The sequence below is a fragment of the Aythya fuligula genome, chromosome 5 (assembly GCF_009819795.1).
Source record: "Aythya fuligula isolate bAytFul2 chromosome 5, bAytFul2.pri, whole genome shotgun sequence".
In the NCBI taxonomy this organism is placed as follows: Eukaryota; Metazoa; Chordata; class Aves; order Anseriformes; family Anatidae; genus Aythya; species Aythya fuligula.
The window spans coordinates 35973178-35999966 of NC_045563.1; the positions used below are offsets into that span (position 1 = coordinate 35973178).

The window sequence follows — 26789 nt, forward strand, 5'->3', positions numbered from 1 at the left end:
ACATGGCAATTTCAAGTCTAAAGAACAGCTAGGCAAGACTCATCTAAAAGATGGAAAATCAATGATTCCTAGCGACCATAACGAGCATCCTCTCAGTAGCCAGCAGTTGGTATGGCTGTCCAACTATCAGTGACAATGCAGGAAAACTTATGTATTATTACATATAATACTGTTCAAACCATGAGAGATCTCCCAGCATCACTACTCGTGCATCCTTCGAATGCTTCCCGTCGTGCATTTGTTAAAGTGCCTGGAAATATGATTGTGCTAGGCAAGGAGTTTGTGAGCAAGACTGCCTTCTACGAAGCACACCTACAGGATTCAGAAACAAGGCTGAGGTTAACTGTTTTTCCCCGCGTTATTACCGAGATAGCTGCCGTATTAAAACTTCCATGTCACCAAGGTTACATAAGGCCTGCATACCAAGTCCATCGTGCAAACTGCTACCGCCTACAGCAGATGCAGTGGCATGTGATGCTTCTAAGTGGACACTCCCATTTCTCACCAGCAAGGAGGTGCTAGCGCTGAGCACAGCTGCCTGGGAGGGGGGGCAGGACTGCCCTTTGGCCTGCGAGGAGGGCTGCTGGCCTTGCTGACCATCTTGAAGGCTACGAGAGAACACGGATGGGGGAGACATTACCGGGAAGGAAAGAGAAATAGCTAGAAGTGAAGAAAAACAAGTCTTTTTATCATCTTGAAGAGGAGAAGTTAGAAGTATAGCATTGAGAAGCTGTTTATTAGGGTTAAGATAACCCACGAGACCCGTACAACACGTTTGGACACGAGTTACACCAGTAGCTACGGAGATGCAGTTCCTTTTCTACTTCTCGGCAGTGTTACTGATCTTTGTACTTCAGGGTGAGCTGGGGAGATGTTATTCTTACAAGTCTTAATTGGTGGGTGCAAAAGCAAGCTACCAGTGGTTAGTCTAACTGTAGCCCGAGATCTCACCTCTACACACAAGTGGCTGTTCCCGTCACCTCTCAGTACTTGGGTCCTTTTTGCTCATTGAGGTGTGACTGCATCAACTGCTGTGCTTGTTGTTTGGTAGCAAGAAAGGTGGTGCTTTGACACAGACAATAGCACAGACCTCATGGATACCCACAGCTAAACCAGGAGATCCAGATTTTTATTTATTTAAATTTAAATATTTAGAATGCATATAGCAAATTATTAATTGGCAAGAGTTTTAGGTCTACTTTAAAGTTATTTTGGCAGTACTGGCCTGACAGCAGCTTTATTGCTCAGTACATCTTCTACAAAGAAATTTTTCTATACCCAGACTCATACCTACACCTGGCAAACAGGGTTTAAAATTCAACTTGGTCTTCAGAGAAACATGTAAGCTTAAATGTGTAAGCTTACAGACAGAGGTAGACAATGCCTGAAAACGTTATTCCTCTACGTAACCTTCACATAGGAAAATTATTTTATGAAGCCATTTAACAAAGTTAAATAGTTTTTGTGGGTTTCATTTTTTTTAACTGCTTAATATTAAACATAGGGAAAGTCCCTGAATGCAAGTGTTATATATATAAATTTGTGTGTGTATATATATATACACATGCATATATATATATATATATATACACACACACACACACTTTGCAAGGATAGTGTTTTTACTATCCTTCATTTTCTACATTTAAAGAAGTTACATCAGTCATTAGCTGGAGGACACTTGATGAGATTAAGAAAACTTTCTATAAAAGAGATAAAGAAATTTTAACAATTTATAGAAAATGTCTCAGACCACTCCCTTTTGAAATACTGTCTTTACCACCAATTGCTTTTAACATATCACTGCTTACAGTGTGACGCCACAGTTGGCAAGGAAGCCTAAAAAGGAAGACCTCACTCGGTTCAGGGGCTGTACCTGCCTGCAGAAGAAAAGGCTCCAGGCAGAGCTCACGGCAGCCCTTTCAGTACTCAAAGGGGGCTTATAAAAAAAAGATGGAGAGCAACTTTTTTTTTTTTTTTTTTTTTTTTTTTTTTTTTTTTTACACAGGCAGTGTAAAAGCAGGTAATAGTGGTATGACAAGGGGGAACAGTTTTAGACTAAAAGAAACAAGATTTAGATCAGATGTTAGGAAGAAGTTCTTTACTCAGGGTGGTGAGGCACTGCAGCAGGCTGCCCAGAGAAGCTGTGGGTGCCCCATCCCTGGAGGTGCTCAAGGCCAGGCTGGATGGGGCTTTGGGCAACCTGGGCTGGTGGGAGGGGTCCCTGCCCATGGCGGGGGGGGGGGGGGAGGGGGGGTAAAATTGGGTGATCTTTAAGGTCCCTTCCAACCCAAACCATTCTGTGATTCTATGATCTGATGTTCTAGAAATTATTATAAGGAAGTACATCTACTTTTCAGTTCTTTTGTTAGAGCATCACTGCAAAACAAGAAAATAATTATAAGAATAGGTGTTAAGAAAAGCTCATGCAAAATAAAGCAGACATGCACACAGCTGATGAGGTAAAAAAGTTGCAAGTCATTATCACCATGACATATCTGCATCTGAAGCTTCATTCAGTGCTTCGCTGCTGTAGACAAGGCTCCAAGTGAACTACATGGTAACAGAAGCCCTAAGGAAGCTCACAGCCTTGCCAGCCTTGTCTCCCTTAAGCATTATCAGCAACACCAAAACAATGCTAGCCAAGACTTCCTCCCATTAAATAGCAGCTAAGTGCCAAAAGGTACCTAAGTTGCCCTTTCAGTGATTATCTGTAGCTGTCACAATAAAAACAAGGCAAAACATTGGCATTAAGATGGCATAAATGTGCAGAGAGACATTCTCTGCCTAATTAAAATTATTTTTAAAATAAAATTTTACTTGGTTTTACTTGAGACAGCCACGTAAGTTCCCTTAGCAGACACACATGCATACACCACTACCTATGCAGGATGCCAATCCATAAATACATTTCAAGTGGCCACAACACTACTGATGTTTAGGGTAATTGGTTGTTTTGTTTCTACTGTTTTCATTTGCTTAACTAACATCTAATTTAGCACTGAACCAGCAGAATTTCCCAGTACAGGTTTTATTTAAGTGTCCATCACTGCCAATCATGATGGCATTATACACCTATGTCTCTTTTACTAAGATGACTCTCCTCCCACGGAGGAAGGATTTGCAATAACAGGAGAGGAAAAAAATATCAGATGCAAGTCAGTCTCTAAGGGGCCATCCCCAGGACATCCAATTTGATGCCAGGAGATTAGATGATCAATGTTTTGCTGGCAATAATGAAGGAAGAAATAATCAGGGCAACTACAGGTTAGTAAACCTAATACTGTTAGGAGTTTAATATAGGAAGTCATACCAGTTAGCAATACTAGAAACTAGACAGGCAGCTCACCACTAGGGTATATGCCAGTAAAGTTGTAGTGTTTTGAAAGGATTTTGGTGGTAATTGGCTAAAAAAAATCTGTGTGCATTTTCCTTCCTCCAGCAACGCAAAGTTCCCACTAAAATTAAGTTACCCATATAAAGGCAAGTTTTTTTCAGATTACTCATCTAGAAATCACAACTGTAAAAAACGCAAGTTTGCAGATACATTTCACAGCCTGCGGTTCAAATAGAACACATCAGATCTGAAAGCACTTCAGTGTCTGGTCGGCCTAAGACAGTTTGGCCTGGTCTATGCCACAGGACAGTCATTTGATGTCACAAACTTTGTACAAGGCAACCTCTCTCAGTAGTAGATTCTGGACATATGTTTAAGTATTTTTGATAAATGTGCGTCTCTGTGCCAGACAGCCAAAGCACAGAGTTCAATTATTTAGAAAAAAAGAGCCAGTGTAGATAACTGGAATACGCACAGCAGAAACACAAGGCTAGAATATTTGTTTTCCTTTTTCACCAAGTATCTTGTCTGAATAATAAGTTTTTGTCAAAATCATTTTTCTCATGGTCTCACACCGACATCCACCTGAAGGATGAGAGCCTCAATGACTGTGCTACCACACAAACAGGAGGCAGCTCTAAAACCCAGTTTAAAGCCAAATCCTTCACTTGCTTTCTACCTGTCTAGGAGAAGAAAAAAAAATGGTGTTTTCTTGCTAATGTAGTTACGTAGCTCTCGTTAGTCTGCACAGCCTCTCATTTGACCAGCCTACAAAGCTGTAACAACCTCCTCATAAAGAGACAAAACAAGTCAGTGTATCAAGAGAAAGAGAATGCAAGAGCACAGAAGTGATCTAATAGAAAGTTCAAACATCCCTCTCTACGAAGTAATTCACAGGTGTTGAACAAGCTACTTTCAGCAAGACTAGAAGCTTAACAAATTTATCTGAAATTACATGATTAACTTCCACCACACTCTGCACTCACCAGCAAGAACACCTTTAGCTCAACACTTGATGTGGAAGAAGCCAAGCCTTTATTTGTCAGATTTTAGGCACCATTCTTGCAAACCTCTTGCCCAAGGAAAATCTAAAAACCTGTCTTCGACTTGTAACAGTTGTGTCATAAAGACGCCAAGATTGCTCCCCATCCTCTATTTTGAAGTATTTCCTTCTATCTGACCAGTTTCTGTAGCACCTTCCAGTTAAGAAAATAACACAAATATGCCTCAAACAAAATCAGACTGCTCCTATCGTTAAAGGTTAGTTCAGCATTCCAAGTAGCGTTATTGAGAACATACAGCATATACACGATAAATATGCAGGAACAGCCTTAAGAATTACTCTCATATGCACGGCTCGATGCTCCTTTCCTCTACAGGCAGCATTCTGCTTGCCAGATTCTCCAGCATTTAGGCAACCCCTGGACTCCAAGGCTTCAAAAGCAAGTTTGCAAACAGCTTGAGGTTGCCATTTCTCCTGCTCGAGCTCACAGGCTGAACGAAGAGCTTCGGTGGGTAACATACCCATGGGCTCGTTATCGTTACCAGAGGGGCCAGTGAAGGTTATGGACTGCCGAGATGTATGTGTACACTACGTTGTCAGCATCGCAGAGGCATGCAGCGCCACAACACTAGATTTAATACTGAGCAATACTGTGCATTCCCTAACGGAGGCATTGGTATTTATTGTTTTCTTTTTTTGGGAAAAAGTTGCAGGATGTTCACATAATGGTTTGCATTTATTTTAAATTTGGAAGCTTCGCATATACAATTTGGTTCTTTGTTGTTTATTATTTTTATTAAAGCGCTTCTCTCTCACTATCTACATACATGAAAAGTGATACTAGTCCCTAAGGCTTACTCTCTTCAAGGAAAGCAAAGCAAAATGAGGAGCGGTGAATGATCTTTTCTTGTTTTTTTTTTTCTTGCTTGAAAGCTTCTAACGCTTCTGATAAAAACATGGAGTTTGTTAGCATTAGTTTACTTTGTTATTTATCCAAAATCAACTATGACATGTTAGAGACTGGCTATCCTGATCATTTTGAAAATAGTGCCACATATACATGCACAATTCAACAGCCCACAGTGACATGCAGTGACAGCTCAAGGAGGTTATGGTGGGGAAGGAAGTAAAGTGCTTTTCTGGCAACACTGGTGGGTGTGAGGAGAAGTGGTCTGCTGCATGCATGCTAAATATGGTGGAACATTTAGATACCCTACCTGAGGGGTGATCCGATGAGCAATGTAGGAGGGGTAGGGTTACTCCCTGCATTGTGCCGGCGTCGTACTGCCTGACGCCTAAATGTGCTGCGTTCACGGCGAAATGTGACAGTCTCCTCGCTGGCTTGTGCTGCTGCATCAAGACAGACTTTAGGTCAAAGACGAACCCATCCTAGTTATGTACAAAGTAACTTTAGACTCCTTTCTTCCCACTGACCCTCCCCAAGTTAAAGAATTGACTTGCAACAAGAAAAGTAGCTTATGCACTGACTGTTCAAATAAAGTGCCTGAAGACAGGATCACCAAACACAATTGTTAGTAAAAATTTGGTGGGTGCGTGCATGTAGGGTTCTGTAAAATACAGCTCGCTGTTTTGTTTTTCCCAAATCCAAACCACCAGATTTCAAAAAAAGTCAGATATCCCAAGCCTGTTCTATTTACACAGGGCAGGAAGAGAGACTGATCTCACCGTTTCCTTCATTTAACACAATTAAAGGAGAAACGTAAAGGACAACTTTGTAATGCTGTCTATTACCCCTCGCTACAAAATTCTCATCTCAGCTTTATCACTGCTGCCAAACAGGAAGGGCTGAGGTTTACTTTATCACATCTCTTCAGGGGACAATTTGACAAAACGGTGGTGGTCCCCCCCATCCTCCCCCCGTAAGCATGAAGAGATGCATGTTGCTCCTTTTACAGCAGGAACACTACAATTTGGAGGAGCAGGTACGTAAGACATTTAAGGACTGGTGGGTTTGTTTTTCCAACACCTCTCTGCCAAAAAAAAAAAAAAAAAAAAAAAAAGCTTTGGTCCAGCAGTAGTTACACTATAAAAAGTTTGTACATATGCAAGGGAGTCATTTTTTGTTTGTTTTGGCAAATACACACACACACTCCCGAGCCACTTAGGATCCTTATATTTCAGGCTGAACAGGATCATTTTTGCAATTCTGGATTTGGCCTGCTTCGCAGTGTGCCTACGATCTCAGAGTCTTCCTCCTGAACCAAGGAGGATAATGCTCTGCATTCGAGTTGGTTAGCAGAGAGCTCCGAGGGACTGGTCACAAAGGTTTTGGCAGGCAACTGGAGGAGGAAAACAACCTCACATGAACTGAATTCCAAGGGAAAATTAAAGTCTTTAAGAGGAAAATCATAACTTGGTAGACAAAAAGCCTGTTACTAGACTTAGGAAAAACAACGATTATGTCAAGCCAAAACAAAAAGAGAAAACACAGGGAACAAAGAACTTTTTGTGGAAGGGGACCAGAAAAATCACAGGCAGAGCACTTCAAGTTATAATACATACTTGTCATTAAACTTCCAAAATTTACTAGTAAAGAATCTAACACTAGTCTACAGGGAATAGCAACCTATTACTGCTACATACTACTGCCACGGGTCAAGCAATAAAGACTGCATGGAATAAGAGTTTGCTCCTGTCCACAAACCACAGGTTATTGAGTGAATACTGCATATGAAACTTCAATCTGTAACTTGCTTTAAAAGCAAAGAAGCTACATGAAAAGATTACCTTAAGACCCATATTAAAGTTACAAGTCTTTCATTACCAAAACATCCTTAATTCAACCCTCTCCTGTATTTTCAGGAAAAACATGGGATCAATCAACTTCTCCTCACACCTCCACAACTGGTCTTCCATTCCAAGTACGGACAGATAAGTACTTTTCAGTGTATTTCAGCAAGAATTCAAGAAAAATGAAGCATTAACCTTTACACTTTATTTTAATATACAGCCTAATTGCTTCATGGCTTTTATATTTGAAGTACTGGAAAAATGAAACACTACACAAAAGAGGATGAAACCTTACTTTTCTTCCTAGTGGATTAAAGCAACACACAAGAGGCCAGAACTGCCCACTAATTTCAGATGCCAATTTGTAAAGCTCAGTTTTTCCAGAGTATATATCAGGAGATAAAAATTCATATACTGAAAAGTTTCTACTGAGTTCAGATGCAAAAGCAAGTCCATGCATTTCCATAAATCAGCCATGGTTAAGCACCACAGAATAAGGAACAGTGACTGATCTTAACTGAACCGTAAACATCTCAATTACCATTAAGATGGTAACCATCCCCATTACGTCTCAATTACCATTTGCAGCTCCTTAGCAAAAGCAGGTTTCAACTGCAATTCTTCAAGGCAGCATACTTAACATTGACATCTGTTTTTCTTTTGATATCCTTTAGTCAGTAAACACATCAGCTTCTGCAACAACTCAAGCATAGATTATAGAAACACTAGGGGTCTTTCCTACACAGCTCCAATTTATCACTAAAGTTTTCCTCCTGAAGGGAGGTAGACATTGCCCTTGCTGAGGCAATGCTCTTGGGGGTGGGAAGAAGAAGGATAAAAATTAAGCATAACAGAAGATTAAAACAAAAAATAAAAAATTGCCAACAACTCCGGCATTCACTAGCATTTTTATTTTTTGACTTTAGGTTTTTAAAAATAGGTTTTGGTGTAGCTTCCTACAGAACCTGCCAAGGAATTTTGGATTTATCTTAATGGTTCTGTTCAATACACATCTTCTACATACACAACTCCTGAATGTAGCTGGTGACTTCTCAGATTACTAAGCAAGTTTATTTGTTCTCTTTGAAAGACTGGAGAGCTTTTCAGCCCAGGAGCTGAGTCTCCTACTCAAGAAGCTACATGTTGAAGCCATGACTTAAAAACCGAAAGCAGCCTGCTGAGCAGAAAGAATTACTGTTTGTTTAAAGCATGGAAAGCCACTAAACTAAGCAAACAGCTTTTTTGGGGATAAACTAATTCTAAAGAGCACATAGTTTACTTGTATAATTTTTTTTATCCCATGTTAATACAGATTATTTGTGTTTCTACTTGTCTTTAAGGAGGAGGAGCAAGCAGTACAGCTGCTCCTCAGCTCAGAAGAAGGATTCAATATAAATATCCTAAAATAGCCACTAACATGCTCTAGGGGCTTTTTAATCATGAGGGAAATTGCTTTGTTTTAACATAAGCAATCTTCCTATAATAAAGTAACATGTTTTGATGTTTAAAGAAAACTAAATAGTGTATCCCAGTAGGACAGTAGCTTTTTAAATACATCTCTAGGCTACAGCTCATGCTTCTCTGATGTTACCACTTACAGCCACTTATTCTAGATTCCAAGAAGATAAGATCCAACCTCTATGCCATGTAGAAAATTTAAATCTAATAGGGAGAGATAACATAGGTTTTACTTCTCTAATGTAAAAAAAGAAGTTAAGCCTTACAGAATGTTTCTGAGGTTTATATTTCTACTTTATTCTAGTCTTTTTTTGTTGAAACAAAGTTCTTGACTTCACTGAAGTGTAAAGTATGAGTTTCTTCTGCATGTCACCATTCGTATTTGAGCCCCAAACATTAGCTGTCCTCCAAACTAGGAAAAAAAAATAAATCTGATGTTAAATGCACCTTAGGAACACAAACCAGAGATCAATAAAACAGGAGGTGGGGGCCTAAGGACAACTTGGTAACAAAATGTAACCCTCCCGTGTTTATTCCCAATAAAATAGTAGCAAGCAAGATCTTGTTTTGACTTTTGTGATAATACAACTGTGTGCATGAACACAGATTTATTAAAATCAACACTTGCTCTTTCAATTTAATTCTGATTGGAAAAAAGCCAACCCACATACACACTTAAAGACATGAGGACATCCCTTCATCATCATACGTTTGGAGTGATACTTTCCCAATAGAAGGACTCAGATGTTTTGTGGAGAAAACTCTAGACTAACAAATTACTCGCATCCCTCTGCCAAGTAGCTGGGAATACCTGACTACAGGTAGAACTACCCTGTTTGCAGGCTATGCCTTTCCAAAATTTCTTTGTATACTACACAAGTGTTTTGATGTAAACCTCTAATTCCTCACTTTTAGAAGGAAGACTCAGTTTCACACCATGATGTACAGCTAGCTTTAAGAAACCAACATGCAAATATTTTCTTTTGCAGAGGAACATTTATGCATACATCTGAAGTAATCATTTACATCTCCCTGCATTTATATATCACCACTCTTAATCTAAACTTAAAAGATAGAAACTGATGAGGCATGAGATGAAAAAGCAGAACTTCCAAGTTTTACTGCACTAACAAGGCTCATTTCATTTGGGCTAAGAAAAAATGCTAAACCCAGTGGCTCAGATAAATTCTTCCCATGTAAGAAAATTCCTGGAAAGATACAACATGAAAGTAAAACAGCTGTAAAGTACTGACATGGCAAGCCACGGAGTTCTATGGATAAAAATCGTTTTTGTTTTCCAATGAGACCAAAGTTTGCAAAAAAAAAGAACACACATAATGGAAGCAATATTACTCACATTTCTCATGTGTTTCTCAAAAATACACCACTTGAAGTCTGGATTGTTTTGAACATTACTCCAATAAAACATGGGTAGACTTCTGCATGGAACCCAAGTGATATTTGCTCACTTTATTTCTCTGTCCAGCTGGAAGTTGTAATCTAACCTTTTTCAACTACTTGTATTGACCAACCCAACGAACTTTCAACAAGTTCTGAAATCAATGGTTTACAGCTCATGCATTCACATAAGGAATGAAATCTGTCTTCTAACCCTGAACACACTTCACCAAACCCAACAGCTGAAATTTTGTCCTTCTGTATCAAGCACCTCTACCTCATTTGTGTTCAAAACATAAAAAATACCTCTAACTTTTTCTGAAAAGTATGGCAAGTAAGAATAACACATTTTGTGTCTGTCAGCAGTAACACAGCTTGGTTTCCTACACACATGCATTTATTAGTCAACGTTTTTCTCACAATCAATGCTCTTGCCAAGTTCATTCTCATGTGCCTTAATAAAATTTTAAAAACTTAAGTAGAGGAAAGGAATTAAGTCAATCTATACCTTTAGTATGCAGTTAATAGTCACCATGGATTATACACCATTATTAGACCTACAATTAAATTACAAGGGTTTCTTAAACCTATCCAATAATAAGCAGAGCACTGGTTTATAGTATTACCACTTACTTTGGACATTTAACAAAAAGATACTCCTAATACCAATTTCTGAAGAAAACTAAAAGTGGAGATGTGGGCAGCAAAGGAGAAGCACTAAAGAGTAGAGGGACACCTCAGAGAGAAAGTTCTGCTGGAAAAGAGAGTAGTGGAAAACAGCGTACTATTTAGAAAGGAAAGTTACAAAATTAAAAAGTAGAAAAGTTAAAGAGAAGCAAGGGAAGTAATGTCCAAGACTTCAGTGTTGTGGCTGAAATGTACCAACGTTGGTAAACGTTATTCCACCCTTATCTCAATTACATCAAGTCAGTCACTACAACAATCCAGAAAGCAACACCACACTGTCAAGCAGAGAATAACCACAACAATGAAACCATCTGGTTTGAGTTCTAAACCGAACATTTTTATAGACTAGCTTGATAGACAAATTTCCATACCAATACCAAAGATAGAACCAGGACTCTCAGTTCTTCTATTTCACTGTACAGGATCCTCACTTGCATTATTTCATTATTAATCACAGTCGGTGTTATCACACAGCATTCTTGACTCCAGTGTTGATGTACTAGGGGTCAAAGACCTGAAGTGATCTCCTAATCTGATCCCCTGCCCAATATAACCCCTACGTCTGGGTATCAATAGGTAGCAGTATATTCAGACAGCAGACAAGTGTTCTTACCCTACATTAATTTTTATGAAGCTTTTGATTCTTTGCATTTGGATTTATTAATCTTAAGGAAAAGATGCCTTAAATCTCTAGAACATACAGCTTTGCCTGATTAAGTGGTGTTCATTAGTATATCATATACAGAAAAGCATGTTTGCTTTGAATGGGCTGCACCATTAACTACACCATCAAATTACATCTCGGAGCTACATTTGGCAGAAGCGTGTAGCACTTCATTCCAGTACAGTGAGCTCTCCAAACTGTTCCTGGCTGTATGCCTAGCAATAAATCCAGGTACATCTATGAAAGGGCAGAAAAAGAGTGGGTTACTAACTTAAATGTAGATGCAGTTTGTTTTTTATTAACTTTATCAGAAATTCTCATGCAACTTGTTTGAGATGAATACTCAGAAAATATATCAACAACAGATGCTGTTTATCAATAAAATCCAGCCGTTCTTTCCAAATCAAGTTTAAAATTGTGAGAAGTAGTTGCACAAACACCACCAACCTAAGACGTTTAAATAACTCGCTCCCACAGCAATGCAAAGCATTTTGAAAGAACCACTACTTCTGGTTTCTTTGGGAGGTCTGAGAGAATTTAACCAAGGTCAAATTTTGCGAGCGCTATTCCCAAGGGAAAACAAACAAAGAAACCAAACAAAAGATAAACTTTATTTTGCCTTTTTTTTTTAGTATATGCTCTAATGCCGCAGCATGCATTTTTGTCAAGTATCTTGAATTTCCCTTATGCAGCCCCACAGACTTTAAGGGGAATATCTGCTCTTCTGTGCATGGTACACTGAAGGAGCACACTTCCATCAACTAACAGGCCAATTCTTACCAGCAGCATTCAGGGCTCTTGGCAAGCAGCTACTCTGTTCTCAACAGCCACTGCTATGAGCTGGACAAAACCTTTTTTTTTTTTTTTTTTTTTTTTTTTTTGATTGTTTTTAACCCCTTCCTCATATGGAAGGATAAAATATCAGGAAAGATGTGGTCACAGGTCTTCTAATGAAAGCCCTCATGCTATGTATAAATACCACAGAGGGAACAAAACAGGCAGGACAAAATCCCATACACAGCATACTAACATTACATTTCACTTTGGTCGTTAGCAATAGACTAATTAGTAGATGCAGGAGTCATCTATATGCCATTTCACTGGCAAGTTGCAGACCTGTAGGCTGCGGTTTCACTTCAGCCTTGCGCATCACTCCGAATGCTGTTCTCATTTTTAAATGTTGAAGGGTTACATCTCAGCCCTACTGGGACTTATGAAGATCCAATAAACCTCAGAGGTACTTCTGTAAGACCCAGCATTTACTTCATTGCACGCAGAAGCTATGACAGAAATGTCAATGTTACCACTTCCCAATACGTGACTGCCTAAGCACAATTTTCTTCTATTTCATTCTTGCTCCAAATGCTGGGTACATTATAGCACAATGCCAGTTGACATCTAAAAATCAGAGAAACTCACATGCAGAAGAACCCTATCTGCTGCCTAATCCTCTTGGCTTGATCCAGTTACAGGAGGGTGCTGCTGAACACACGAGTAGCTCACACACACCACTAGATCACATTAACATTGCACATTTTTCATTCACCACCATCTCTAAACTCTTCAGTTTGATTATTCCCATGCAAAACTGTTTGGTTTAGTAGTTTCAGTGTGGACTGATAATCCAGAAGAGAGACCAGAAGCTGCAGCCTGTATAATTGCATTGATTGCACACACAGCAAACACATCAGCCAAACCCCATCAGAATCACGGAAAAGCTCTACGACACAAGTAGTGACTCCAGATCACTGAAACTGGACGCAACATAAACGTAGTAGGAAAAGGGATATTTGGTAACAGCTGGCATGATCATTGGCTGCAAAGCACTAATCTCAAATACCATTCTTAGCTTTAGAGAAGATATTATCTAGTGATTACAAGCAGATACATGAAGCATCTATGTACAAATACATGCAGACTGAAAAGCTGAACAGGTTTCCATTTGCCATATAAAATGCAAGATTCGAATCCAAGCTCACACAAACCTATTTCGCTTGTTTATAGGGATGTATCGTAGGCCACAAAACATGAAACAGGATGAGCTGTTACTTCAACGGCAATATGCAATGTACAGAAAGAAAAGTTATTACATGCAATTTTATTTCCAAAAGGTATGTAACTCAAGTACTTAAGTAAGTAAATCTGTCAAATTACAGCAAGCTGTAAAAGAAAGGAGCAACTTAAAGGGTGCATCTTTTACAGTTAAAGGACTGGAGGAGAGCACAACTTTTCAGAGCAGCTGAAGTTCCACAAAACATCACCGTGCCATGTACAGCATTACATTGGTTCTTTAAACGTTTACAGACAGCAACCCAGAAGTAGCACACATCTCGCAGAAGCCAGACAGAGTACCAAGGTGATATTTTCAAAACATCAGACATTTAACCGAAGTTTTAGACATCTACACATCATCTATCTACCTGTCAATTCACTAAGTAACCTGCACAAGTAGCTAAATAAAAAAAAAAAAAAACACCTGTTTTAAGGCATCATCTTCCACCTCATTTTTTGTTGTTATACATCAACCACATTTAATGAATTTAAGTACAAAATTTCAAAATGCTGCTTGTCTGCATTTTAATGAACTACATTTTCAAGTGCACAAGTTATCATCATTTAAGAAATGAGTCAACCACCACTGCCTGGCACAATAATAAGATAGAAATGAGACTGCTAAGTTCTATCTGCTGAAGGAACACATGTACAGGTTCATAAAGCACCCTGCTTAGTAAGAGATTAAAGGCCATACCCATTACTAAACATGTTTTAGCAGTTATATAAGCAAGAATGTACTTTAGTTACTTCCCTGAAGACTTAAATATAAAATCACCAGCTGTAACTTCACTTAAGTCATATCTGAAAAATGGGAACAAATTCACTGACTGAAAAAGGGAAAAACACATCCATATCGGTCTTTTGGCTACCCAGTGTACACCTGTAACCACTTTGTTTCAGAAAGCTATAAAAAGCAACCCATAGAAATTCAAAAGTGTATATAAAATAATTAAATAAACCATTCAGCAGGAGCTGGAACCAGAGAACTTCTAAGAATCTGATCCAACCAATATCCTTTAATCTTATGAAAATCTGAAGCAAGTTTATTCTGCAATTCACCCACTACACATAAATAAAATAATTTCTTAATTTTCTTAAATAGCTTCTATACAAACACACATATCTGATATATATTTACATCATATGCCTTTAAAAACACTATCAAAAGATGAAGACAACTCAGTAGTGGGAAATACTGAATAACAAGTTAAAACATTTTCTTTGATTAATAGTAACCACAGGTAAGACTACAGATGAAAGCAACTTAAGATATAGCCATTACAGAACATTTTTCCCCTTCCAAATCAAGAACTTGTTACAATAAAAGAACAGTCCCAAAACAAACCAGTAGAAACAAAGGACAACTGGAAGAAATTTTTCAGATAGACCAGGAAAAGATAAATTCAAAGTAATTACTGTCTTGATGCTAGACATGACTGCATAAATATGAAGTAATGTTAAAAAGAAAAATGGTGGGTTTGTTCTGCTTTCAGGAAAAAACACATAATTTCTTACAAACATAAAGGAAATGTTCCCTATTCTATTGGTAATGGGAAGCTTAGGATAAGCAAATGTTATTTGATATCATCAGGTCTGGAGAACCTGAGCCCAGATGGTTTCTCAAAAGATACCTTGAAGCCCATGGGCAGGTAAATAATAGTTGGGTGCTTTCAATTAAAAATACTAGCAACTTCAGAATAATCAATACCTAACCAAAGTTCAAAGGGGAATCTCTTCAAAGGGCAATCTAAATATACTGATGTGCATAACAGCAAAGCTTCCCTGCTTAGGCTGCTACAGCTTATGTATTTGTAAGATTACAATCAGATGGTTTCAGTTTGTTCTTCCCTGTTATTTCACTCTTTAAAAGACGAAGCAAAGTATTTGGCAATATACCCCAATCAACCAAGCACTGATTCTTTCAGACTACAGATGACTGAATGTTGTCATGTTCTGTAAAACAGGGGACATTATTCCTCCTCTGCATATCAGGAAAGAACCTTAACAGTTTTAAGCTGTTATAAACTAATATGAAATTTAATTTTGTGCTGAGGAAAGCATGCAGTCAAAACAATAAAATACATAAAGCGGACTTTATATTAGTTAAACTACTCCTAGTAAACATAGTCAAAGACCTATAATTTTAAACAAGGTGTAATAAAAACATGTGCTAAGTGTTTAGCTCAGCGTTAGTACTAAACTAGCAACCTGAACTTTTTTCTTAAAGCTACCACAGAACTCTTACTAGCAAGAACAAAAAGACAGAAAGTATTCCTACATGAAGGGCTTTGTTTGAAGTGAAGGCGCCCAAACAGGTTTGAGATAACCATAAACCAGTCAAATTTGATCAGTAATCAATATACAGGACTCCAACATCACACTTTTTCCCCACATAAAGTTATTTTGATTAGTTTGCTCTTCAGTCAGTGTGAGAATAAAAGAACCATGGGTCTTATCTCACCTCCCGATGGCTTGAAGTCTCTTAAGATACTGGAGTCACTATACTTTACAGACAACTGAAGCAGCGAGGACAGTAACTTTGCTACAATTTCATAGGAATATTTACATCTTTATGCAAAGCTATTTTATGAGGCATTTATATCCTTAGCTAACAAGATCTGGATTTTCTAAACAGTATTCCTCTCAAAAAACAATCCCTGAAGTCAAAGGTAGTTAGCAAACCTGTATCACTCTCTAAACCTGTTTACATCCACCTATCTTCCACGACGTGGACACATGGAGAGCTTTCCAATTAAGGCAGTGAATCTGACTAACCAAGGAGACTGAAACATTACAAGTGATAAACTAAAGCTATTGAGCTCTAGTAAATTTTTTCCAAAGCCCTTATTAATCTATATTAACACTAGCTATTACAAGTAACTTCAGTCCTCACACTGCACCAAGCAAAGCAATAGTTACAGAGAGTAAGAGGAAGCTGCACTCCTCTCTCTGAGGCAGGAAGGCAAGCGTGTTCTCATAATGAGGACCAAAAAAAAAAAAAAATCTCGAAGTAAACAGCATTGTATAGCCAACTTGAACAATAGCAAAGCTAAGGAAAACCAAACCCCTAGGAGAATTCAGTTTAGTAAGCAGACCATCATAAGAAAGCACAATTCAAGACAGCATTGTAAGGGTTTTTCATTTTTTTGATACCACCTCTCCAGAGTTCATCCACCTGCTAGAGCCCCTCTAAGAGGGGAGTCACTTCAAACAAGCAGTTCTATGTTCTAACCTGAACCATCTTTTGAACAAAAAGAGTCTCAATTTTATTGTTAGCTTTTGAAGTAGTACACAAATTGAAAATTTTGACTAATACAATGGAGCAGGTCCATAGTAACTATATATAAATATAGTATATAAGTATATATAAATTATATATATATTAAATTATATATGTAAGTAGTGTAAATAGTAACTGTAAAATATAGCTCTGGATTAACAAAGACCACCAGTAACACCTCTCTATATATTTCATAACATTTGTTTGAATTCAACACATTTCTGTAGATCTTCCAGGAGAGGATGATGGAAATGCTTTGCCAGTTTTACTGGGCAAGAAGAGAGGAACAGAAAGCCATTTAAATAGAGCTGTAACTGAAATTCATTAACAAAGAGTGGCAAGGTTACATCTGGTAGGCCATTTACTTACCTCCACTTGCTGATTCTTGCTCTTCCCCTTCAGGAAACGTAGCCTGGCTTGGTAAGCTATTCCTAGAACGAGTGACTGACTCTAAGTGTGAAGCCCTTCCCAGCAGAGATAGCTCATCTAGCACCTCTCCCTCTTTGGCTTCCAAATCAGATTTTGAAGTGGTTAACTGTTTTATGTTACCTGGTGCCATTAGACTATTTGGGTCATTTAAGCAAGCTACAGTACCACTGTCCAGGCTCAATACTCTGGCACGATTCTTGGCACTGTTAGTGCTAGAAGTCCGACGCGTGGATCGCTTTTTGCTAATTCCTTCAGAGCTTACGTGGGCTTTGTGAGCATTTTCAGCGTCTGTGCCCCCACGTTCTTTAGTAACGTATTTGGTCTTTAGAGCACTGTACTTTCCCTCAGGAGACTGGCATGAATGGGATGTGGTGCTGGAAGAGCTATCACTGCTGAACTGGTGAGCTGACTGCATACTTGATGTCCTGCTTAAGTCACTTTGATCACTGGAGTCCTCATCATGACAAAACACAGCACTGTGGGGTTTAGTACCAGATACACCTCGGAAGGAAACGTATTCCCTGTGCCGACTTGAATCAAAACTACTAGCCCGTTTTTTTCCTGTCCGTCTCCGGCTGGACTTGTGGGTAGAGGCCGTTCGATGTATTAAGCTAGAAGACTTTGGTCGAACATCTCCTTCTTTTTGTTTCCCACCAGTTTCTTTACAAGCTCTGGAGTCTACTAGCACAGCTAGTTTCTCACTCTGCTCATCTCTTTGTTCAGCAGCCTTCCCAGGTGTCCTGTCAGCTTGTGTAATCAGTTCATTGGCGTGTGGGTTCTTATTGGCCTCTTCTGAAGCAGAGGCACTAAGACCTTTCTGACCGTGCAGCTCATCAGATCCATTAGAACCCTTTACCTCTTGGACACCACTGTTAGAGCTCACTTCCACAGCAGTCCTTTCGCTACTAGTCCTTTTGTCAGTAGTAGAACTACTGTCATCCTCTGAGTCAACACCACAGTCCTTTTTCTTACCACCCTTTTTTTCTTCTCTGGGACACTCTTCCTCATGCTCCGACAGCACACTTTCTATGTGCGTTGAGCTAGTATGTTCACTTTTATAGCTACTGATGGTACTGTTAGTGTCACGATCAGTCCCACTGCAGTAGCTTTCTGTTGAACCACTGCTTCTAGTACTCAGGCTTCTCAGACTGTCCACGCTTTTGTCTGCTTTCAAGGATTTACCCTTCCCACTCTTAGTCAACGGTTGAGGGCTGCTACTTTTCAGAATGTCATCTAACTGAAAAACTCCTGAAATACAAGAGTTCTCAGCCAAGGACTCTCTGGATCCAGAAGGGGGCTTGGAAGCTTCTAACTCACTGACAGGATCTAGTCCTCGTCTTTGTTGATAGAGAGGGAAGTCATTCAATGAAGCATCTGGAAAAGCGACAGCAGAGCTAGAAGTCCTTGGTACGCCTCGTGGCCTGTGCTCCTTTCTATAGGAGTGAGAATGCAGAGTTATAAGCGAAGCTACTTCTGTATCACATGCACTAGTTTTAGACTGGTCCACAAGCTGGTTGTTCGAGAGGCACACTTTATCACTGTTGTCTCTTGGCAAATCCTGTCCAGAGGATAGTGAAGGCTGGATGGAGACAAACGAGTCATTCGACACCAGACGAAAAAGCTTCCGATCAGTTGCCAAATCTGTTGGAGTATATATTTAGAAATATTCATGTAGAATGTTCAATTAAGTTATACAATTTATTTTACAATTGCTTGTTCATATCAGATAAAATAAACTGAAAAATCCCTTTGCAAGTACTACACATTATATAACCATAAAAAAATAACTCCCCAGCACCTGGACAAGCCTGACAAGTGACTAAATTTAAGGAACTATAACACCTACTTAATCTCAACAGCTAATAAACAACAAATTCTGATTAGTTCCCTACTACTTCTCTTGCTTATGCACCTCAGACCTTGTTTTTATGTATCCCAGAGTTGTTTGTTTTTTGTCATTTAAGTTACAAGAGGCTCTAACCTTGCATTTTGTCTCACCTCCTACACACAATAAACTGTTTGTTTCACAAACATTACTGATTAAATAACCCCCATCAACTCTCCAGTAAATATATATATATATATCCACAAAAGAAAACTACCTTTCCTAACAGACACCAAGTAAACTCACAATTGATCCAGTTCATCAGGACTACAACAAAACTCCAGGAAGTTACTGAGTTTGCTCTTAACAGTGATGAATTCTAGTTTTAAGAAGAACAAGTATTGGCTGCTCTTTCAAAACTGATATCCTACTTCTAACACTGGCTCCGTCAAAGCAAATCTCGAGTATTTGCTGTCAGTTCTTGCTCAGAATCATTGTTTCTGTTATCCATCACAAGATGTCTCCTGTTTAAATGTCCACCTGGAGGGAGTGTAAAGTCAAGCTGTGTTTTCTTTTTTAATACTGGTGCCAAAGTAAGACCTGGAGGTCAGGTTAGGTTACTGTAATTCTTAAAGTCTTTCATGGAGTGTATTACCACGTATATAACTCGAAAGACTTTGCAAACAGTTCCATTACTGAGCTAAAAGAAGCTACCTATTACAATAGCACTGCCACCTGTAATATTATATCTTAAACATACTTTCTGCACTGGATCACGCAGACATCACTGGATATGCCTAAGGAACCTAGCAGTCCAACTAGGCTGGCCAAAAACAAACTACAGTATTTCCAGAGTTAACTTCCTGCTAATCAACAGGTACTTGAAAATCAGCAGACAAAAGATTTCCCTATGGCTTTATGTTCTATTTTAGTATGAGCAGACTTTTTCCTGGCAATAAAGCTAAATAGAAAATGAGGTCTGAAACAAAACGGGACAACTAAAGAATGCAAGCTAGCAGTTTTCTTACAGATCAGGAGAACGCAATTACTAAACTCTGTTAGCTTGCATATTAGAAGCAGTCTAGAGCGCCAGCAACAGAACTCTGCAGGCTTATTTGCTTCACTGAAAAAGCACATCTTATTTGGAAAATGTCCTTTGGCTGTACTGGAAAGCAAAGCAATTAGTCTACAGTGAAGTCCATGAATCCCAGGCCACTTTCAGTAAAAGAAAAAGAGGGAGAGAGAGGCAAGAGACATACAAGCTAGCTATCTTTCATCGGAAAGGAGACAAAGTATTTATAATCTCCTAGAAAATGCCAGAACAAGAAACTCATAGCCAAAGAATAAAGTTTGAAGGATTTAAGCTATGTATCCCAGGAACCATGAGTAATTAAGAGAAGAAACAGAGCTTCAAGATAGTCTTTCTTAGATTCTATCACAAAATCGCATGAATATATTTAGCATGTTAAGCAAAGGGTCATTTGTAACAGAACACCACATTTAATATGCAGGAAGAAGAAATTTTACCTTGTTCTTCACTCCCTTCTTTACATAGGCTAGAACTCTGTCCAAGACTTAAACTGATATCATCAGAGGTCTTGGCAGTGTCATTATCTCCTGTAAATTTTAAGAAAGAAGAGTACTAGTGCTCAAAGTATTGACACACATATCTACATGCACCGCAAGGTCTTCACCTGTCAGGTTGTTACCTTTCCATCTTCATGTGAAGGTAAATAACAGTAATTACAAGTCACAAGATCTCCTCTTATCTTATAGAGGTAAATATTGCATACTTATTTCTTTTTTTTTGTGTGTGTGTATAAGAGTTGTTTTCATTCTACTACACAAAACTCCAGTAGAAAGACTGGTAAGGCATCTTAAAAGCCAATGAAAATAAATACATTTTCTTTAAACATTTATCTATTTGAATACTCCTTTTTGCACCATTGGCAATTAAAATGAGTGGTAGAATGTAATGAAATTTGTAAAGTTAAAAAAAAGTAAAGAAAAAAATCAGGGAGGTGGGAAAAAAAAAAACACACCTTGTTTTCTTTTGTCTTATTACCAGCTTAGCAAATTTACAAAAGAGCAACTTTCCATGACAGAAACTATTCAACTTTTCCTCTCAGAGGAGTTCATAATGTCTGTCTTGGACAATACTTTTGCTTGATGCCAAGTAATCAGAAATAATCAAGTCATTGAAACCTCAATACCAGAAGGATCACTGGTTAAACAGAACTCAAAACTGTAGGAAGAACTCCACTCAAATCACCCCCTAGGCTCACCATTTACAAGAAAAATAAAACCTTGCAGGGAAAACAGCACATATCCTAGGATATTCTCTCCTAGTGTTTTAGGCACTTTATTTGTAGCTCCCAGGTAGCCTTCTTCCACTTCTTAAATGCTGTACTTACCTCCCCAAAAGAGTTTTGAGGGTAAACAAGGTAGTCAGTATTTGGAAACAAAGTAAACAACATTATTGGTTTGAAATGCTACCGCAAAGCGATTGTAAGTAGCAGCCAAAAATCTCACCTTTGATTGTTGCTGCTGTTCCCAGACGGGAGAACCCAGATCCAACCTAGAAACAGGGAATTACGTAGAAAGCCGTAAGCTTACAGGAATTACTCAACTGTTTCCTATTATGCATGCATTTGTCTATACACCTAAGGGAGAGTTTTGAAGGCACAAAAGCTTCCAACAATAGCGCAACATTGTAGAGTTGTTTCTGCCTCGGGATGTTTCCGCTGCAAACTGACACAGCAAGACATCTAATTATGCATCCAACTACCCCACCATTACTTTGTTTTACGATGAACATGCTTAGGGATTTTACTATGTTGATTTCAAAAACCACAATTTGTAATCTGGGAGTTTTCCTTGAAAATACCCTGTGTGGGGGAAAAAAAAATTACTAGTGTGGTGATACACTAATAACTGCTCTTGTGAAGCTGAACGTTCGATGCAGTATCCATGGTTGCCTAAAACACTCGAGGGAAATATCACCTGAATATGAAACTTCTGTTCAAATTTGTAAATACCACCTATTTAGAATACTAAATATTAGTAAATTAGATCAATTTAACCTAATAATTTTTCCGGTATCTTGCTCCTCCCTCTTTTTCCTGAAATTGCTGTTGTTTTCTTTTGAATGCAGTTTCTGAGTCCACAGAGTACAGCCACTTCAAGGCAAGTGAACTGCTTAGTGAAAGACTGCAGCATTTCTTGAATTATTCTTAGATATTAGTTACCACCACATTTTAAGTTTTATAATCTGATTTTTAGCCATGTTCAAAGGCCAATCAGCAGGCATATATCTCCTTATTTAAAAACTAGCTAGCCATTTAGGATTACAGTCTGCCTTTCTACAAACCTGCTATAATCTCTAGCAAGTATTTTGCAGGGCACTATGGATTACTTATCTCTTCTTTAATAGTATTTCCACTATCACCTCTCTCAAAGAGCTTTGATTGTCATGAAAAACAGCATAACTGTCATATAATTAAATCACTCAAACAGGATAAGCAAAGGGCATTCAAAGGCAGGCAATGAACCCCTAAGAAATTCAAAATAATAAATGGCAAATCAACTTGATTGTATACTCTTTACGATGCTGTTTTTCAGAAGTCCTTAATTCAAGTGACTCAGGGAAAAAAAGCATACATCTAATTCTACCTTAAATTTGCTGTACTTAAAAGAAATTTGAGCTCGTGTGCAGATTTTATTCAACCATACTACAGCAGAACAGCTTTGCTATGTGTAATACAGTAGAGCAGCAGAAGCTTGTTTAATTCATTTTCTTTACTACACTGTCATGCACATTTTTAGTTAGTCATTTTGCTATATTTTAACATTTTTCCCCTTCAGTAAAATGCCTTGCCTTCAGATGCTACAGATGAATGCAATGCATCAGCACATGAAAGTTGAACAGAACTCAGCTGCTTACTGTTCACATACCCTTCTGATGCTGCAAATTCAGTCACAGGGGACTAGCAAGCACTGATTTCTATCAGTAGCTTTACCTGTGTTCTAGCATCAGCATTAAAACACACAGCAAAGAACACAGATCTTAATACAGGAACATCAAAACTGTTGAGTGTTGAAAAAGCTATTCCAAACAAAGCCCAGCCAAAGAAACATGAACCTCAGTCTACTCATCTCGTCCCACATGGACCATCACCACCTATTCCTTTGAACACTACAAAACACTCACTTTCTTCAAATGAGAAAAATCTCTTAGAGCCGATCTATGCTGTGTAACAAAGCATTATGCAGCTAAAACATCAACATCAGCATAACACTAGACTGTGTACTGCTTGAGCACAGAGCTAATTAGAAGGACTCAATGTTGTAATACCAAGCCAAGGATTTCCACTTGATCCAAAAATAGCTTCTATATCTTTAATACAACACTGCACTGCTCACTGTCAACATAATGTTACTGTCTGGCCAGTCAAATCAACTCACTCTTGAGGAGTTGGTAGAAGAAAGATGCCACAACTGGCTAAACATCACAAGCCAAATAAAAGGAACTGTACAGGAAGCACTGTACAAGTCAAATGCATACATCTAGCAGACATAATAAGGAAGCAGATCAGCTTCCCCAGTGAAACTGAAGACAAATAGAGCATAATGAAGATGCATTGCAACCTAAAAAGGCCAAGTTCCAGCCCCTCCATCTGGTATACAGCAGCCCCTATTTATTGCTTTCTTCCTGACCCTGAGTTATCAAAACAGTGAAGATTTTGCTAAGGCTATCAAAAAATTAGCAGTTTTAGTCTTTTTATTTCCACCAATATATCTTGCTTCATGCTCTATCAAATCAATGTTTTTAAATTGCAGACTCTGAACTGCCAGGAATAATGACTTTCAAAAACCAATTTAGCATGGCAAGAGATAATCAATAGGGCAAACATCTTAAGACTTAACAGAAGCCTCCTAAGAAATCAGCGCAACTGAAGTTTGCCAATAAAGTATCTAGAAGACAGATCAAACAGATGTAGGGGAGGGAAAACAAAGAACACAAGGATGAAGTTACAGTCTGAGCTATGCAGCGACTCGCTGATACCAAAACGATGACAGGATCCCATGACAGCAGGTCTTGGCATTTATATCTGACCATGCTCTAAGCCATTTTGATCTACTAAATCAGAAGAAGGCTAAAAGAGCAAAAAGAATACTTTCTGCTATGTTGCCACATAAAATCCAGCTATTCCTAGAACAAACACGAAATGGGAATGAGCAAGAACTATGCAGCTGGGAGAATGGAGTTCCATCCCAAAAAAGCAGTTAAGCAGTACAGAAAGGTAGAGTTGCTGATCCTAGTACAATCAAAAAAAAAAGTAAAACTAAATTAGAAAAATATCAGCAAGGATTACACTACAGGTTGCAAAGCCAGCAGTACTAAAGCAGCAACTGTGAGAGCATTAATTCTTACCTGGTTGTTTGGATCTATTCCAGCATAAGAATTGCGTGAGCTACAGCCAACAGGAGGAGTGGCTTCTCGTATGAACTCTGACATCTCAATCCCTCCACCAGGGTCACTGAGAGAAAGATTAAAAATAATTAACCTACCAGTTAAACATAGAAAAAGTCTGTCTACACTGAGTAGCAATTCAAAACTTTTTTTTTTTTTTTTTTTTTTTTTTAAACTTTTCCAATGTCAGGAGCTCAAATAAATCCCAGTTCTTTAGATAAATACTGCCAATGTGATGCAGAAACCTCCAGGAGAGCTGGAACACCTCATTACCTAGTACAGAAGCTGCTTGCTTTCTTGCAGCTTCACTGTCACTGGCCAGCACAGAAGTGTGAAGAATTAGGAACTCATACGTATTTGGAAATGCTGGCATATGGAATTCTCTCCCTGTCTACACGCAGACACACATAACTTTTGGATCATCTATCCAGAAGTGAATATCCAGAAATCAGAAAAAGTCCCAAATAAAAAAGCAGGGGAAAGAGTCAAATTGAAGGGATTTGCCATTATCCAGATGAAAAAGTTTACCTTAGACTGGACCTAGGAGCAAAAGTAAGGATGAGTTAACCAAGTAGCCACACGCTCTCAGTGAAAGTTATTGGAAAGGCACAAAGATAGAGGGCCTAAGGGCACAAGCCACTTCTTCCTACCAGGAAGAATTCTCCTTCAGAAAGTTGGCATGCCCTACCAAGAAACATTTTAAGTTGCAATACATATATTATATGTCCTAGTGATTTAACCATTTCAAGATTAATGAGTATTGATTTAAAAGTATTTTCTGGACCAATATCACCAAATTATAATTCACCATAATTCAGTTTGTTTTGTAAACACCTGCCTTTGACAAGAGCAAGCTGGGCCTGTGACAAGTCCACTCCAGCATTTTGCTGGAGAAATAATCCATGTCTGATCCTTCTCCCTTTGGAAAAGGAAACTAAAGATGTAACCCTGTGTTACTTCTGGAGAACGAGAAACAGACAGGAAGCACAGCAGGCCTTAGTTAATATACAGCTCGACTCATAGATGCAGTAAGTCCGACACGTAATAGCTTTTTTTTTTTTTTAAACGCAAGAACATCAAGCTAGGGTATTATAAACTATGTCAATAGACTGAAGGACCTGAAACACAATTTATACTTTAGTATGACATTTCAAGCTGTTGTAATCTCAGAGAAAAGAGCACAATGTTGGGGCACAACCCTGGGAACCATTCCGGATCATGCAGAGGCCACTCAATCCCTAACTCTACAACCTGAATGTTCCTACATCAAAGGGTTAAAAACAGTCATCTCTGAAGTTCAGAATATATTACATTAGTAAAAAATAAGCCAGCTTAGGAGACAACCAGCCATGACTCAGCAGAACAATATGGTCCTGGTCCAAGTCCAGCAAATCAAAAAGAGTTACCATTTTGGTACAGCTCAGCAGCATGACATAAGCATGCTCTTATTGCTGATTGTTTACCAAGCCCTTTCTGACCTAATCTTATCAATAATGCTAAAGGAGAATCAGGTAAAAACAAAAAACACAAGATGCAGAATTCAGCTTAATTTCCATCAGCTGTAGCCAGAGAATGCCTTAAGTAAACATTTTAAGAACACTTAAGGGCATAATAAAAAGTTTAGTTTTAACTAAAACCTTCTTAAACACGTAAGTTCAGCTTATATTATGATCTCTACAGAAATAACATATAATGCCTTTCACAAATAAAAAATGAAGTTTCCTCCTCGTTTGAGTAATTTATTCAGAAACACTCCAAATGATAGTTAGGGACAAAGGGAGGAGGCAATTTTGTTTAAGAGTGAACCACCAGATATCAGCATAAGCAACAATACAATGCAAGAGGAGTCTATGCACAGCTGCTGTGTTCTGTGACAGCACACAGAAACTAAAGGATTAACAAGAGTTAGTAACAAACAAAACAGAAATGTCTGCAGGAACAAGCAGGAAGTACAGATTTCCAGGATTAACTATTGTACGCACAGAAGACTCCAAATGCCATTGTAGCCCACATCCTTAAGAGTCATTTCACTGCCAGCACAGTTGCTATTTGTTCCTGCTATCACGTCTTACAACCAATTTCTAACAGTTTGCTAACTTTATACCTTAGAGCAAATGGTTGCTTGCAAAGTGAAAAGAATAGTAACGAGACAGCAATGAAGTTACTACACAAACTGGTAAGCGTGAATAAATTATGTCCAGCTACCTGCAACCAAGATTGCTGCAGAGGAGGCATCCAGAGCCTGCACATTTACTACATGCAGCTATTTTATTAGTGTGTCAAACTGAAAGCCTTAAGAAGCTGCCAGCCTAAATTAATTCAGTTTAATACCTGACTTAGGCTGATTAGCTGAAGAGATCTGATGTTCAGACCATAACTTTCAGAGAGAATTTAGAACGAACAATTTTGATCTCAGTACAAAGCAGAAG

The 26789-nt window shown here is 38.5% G+C and overlaps 1 protein-coding gene across 6 annotated transcripts in view; it reads right to left on the reverse strand.

The window, feature by feature from the left end:
• Positions 1-26789, reverse strand: part of PCNX1 (pecanex 1) — an 86622-nt gene that overhangs the window by 48073 nt on the left and 11760 nt on the right. For 2 of the 6 annotated variants that reach the window (XM_032189044.1, XM_032189042.1), the window contains exons 3-8: positions 24322-24427; positions 21420-21465; positions 20415-20504; positions 17003-18703; positions 5558-5690; positions 424-608 (exon numbers count right to left, since the gene is read on the reverse strand). In XM_032189044.1, the coding sequence (XP_032044935.1) occupies positions 424-608; positions 5558-5690; positions 17003-18703; positions 20415-20504; positions 21420-21465; positions 24322-24427 (2261 nt within the window). The remainder of the gene's footprint in view (positions 1-423; positions 609-5557; positions 5691-17002; positions 18704-20414; positions 20505-21419; positions 21466-24321; positions 24428-26789) is intronic. The other 4 variants (XM_032189047.1, XM_032189046.1, XM_032189043.1 and 1 more) reach the window with 3 other exon arrangements.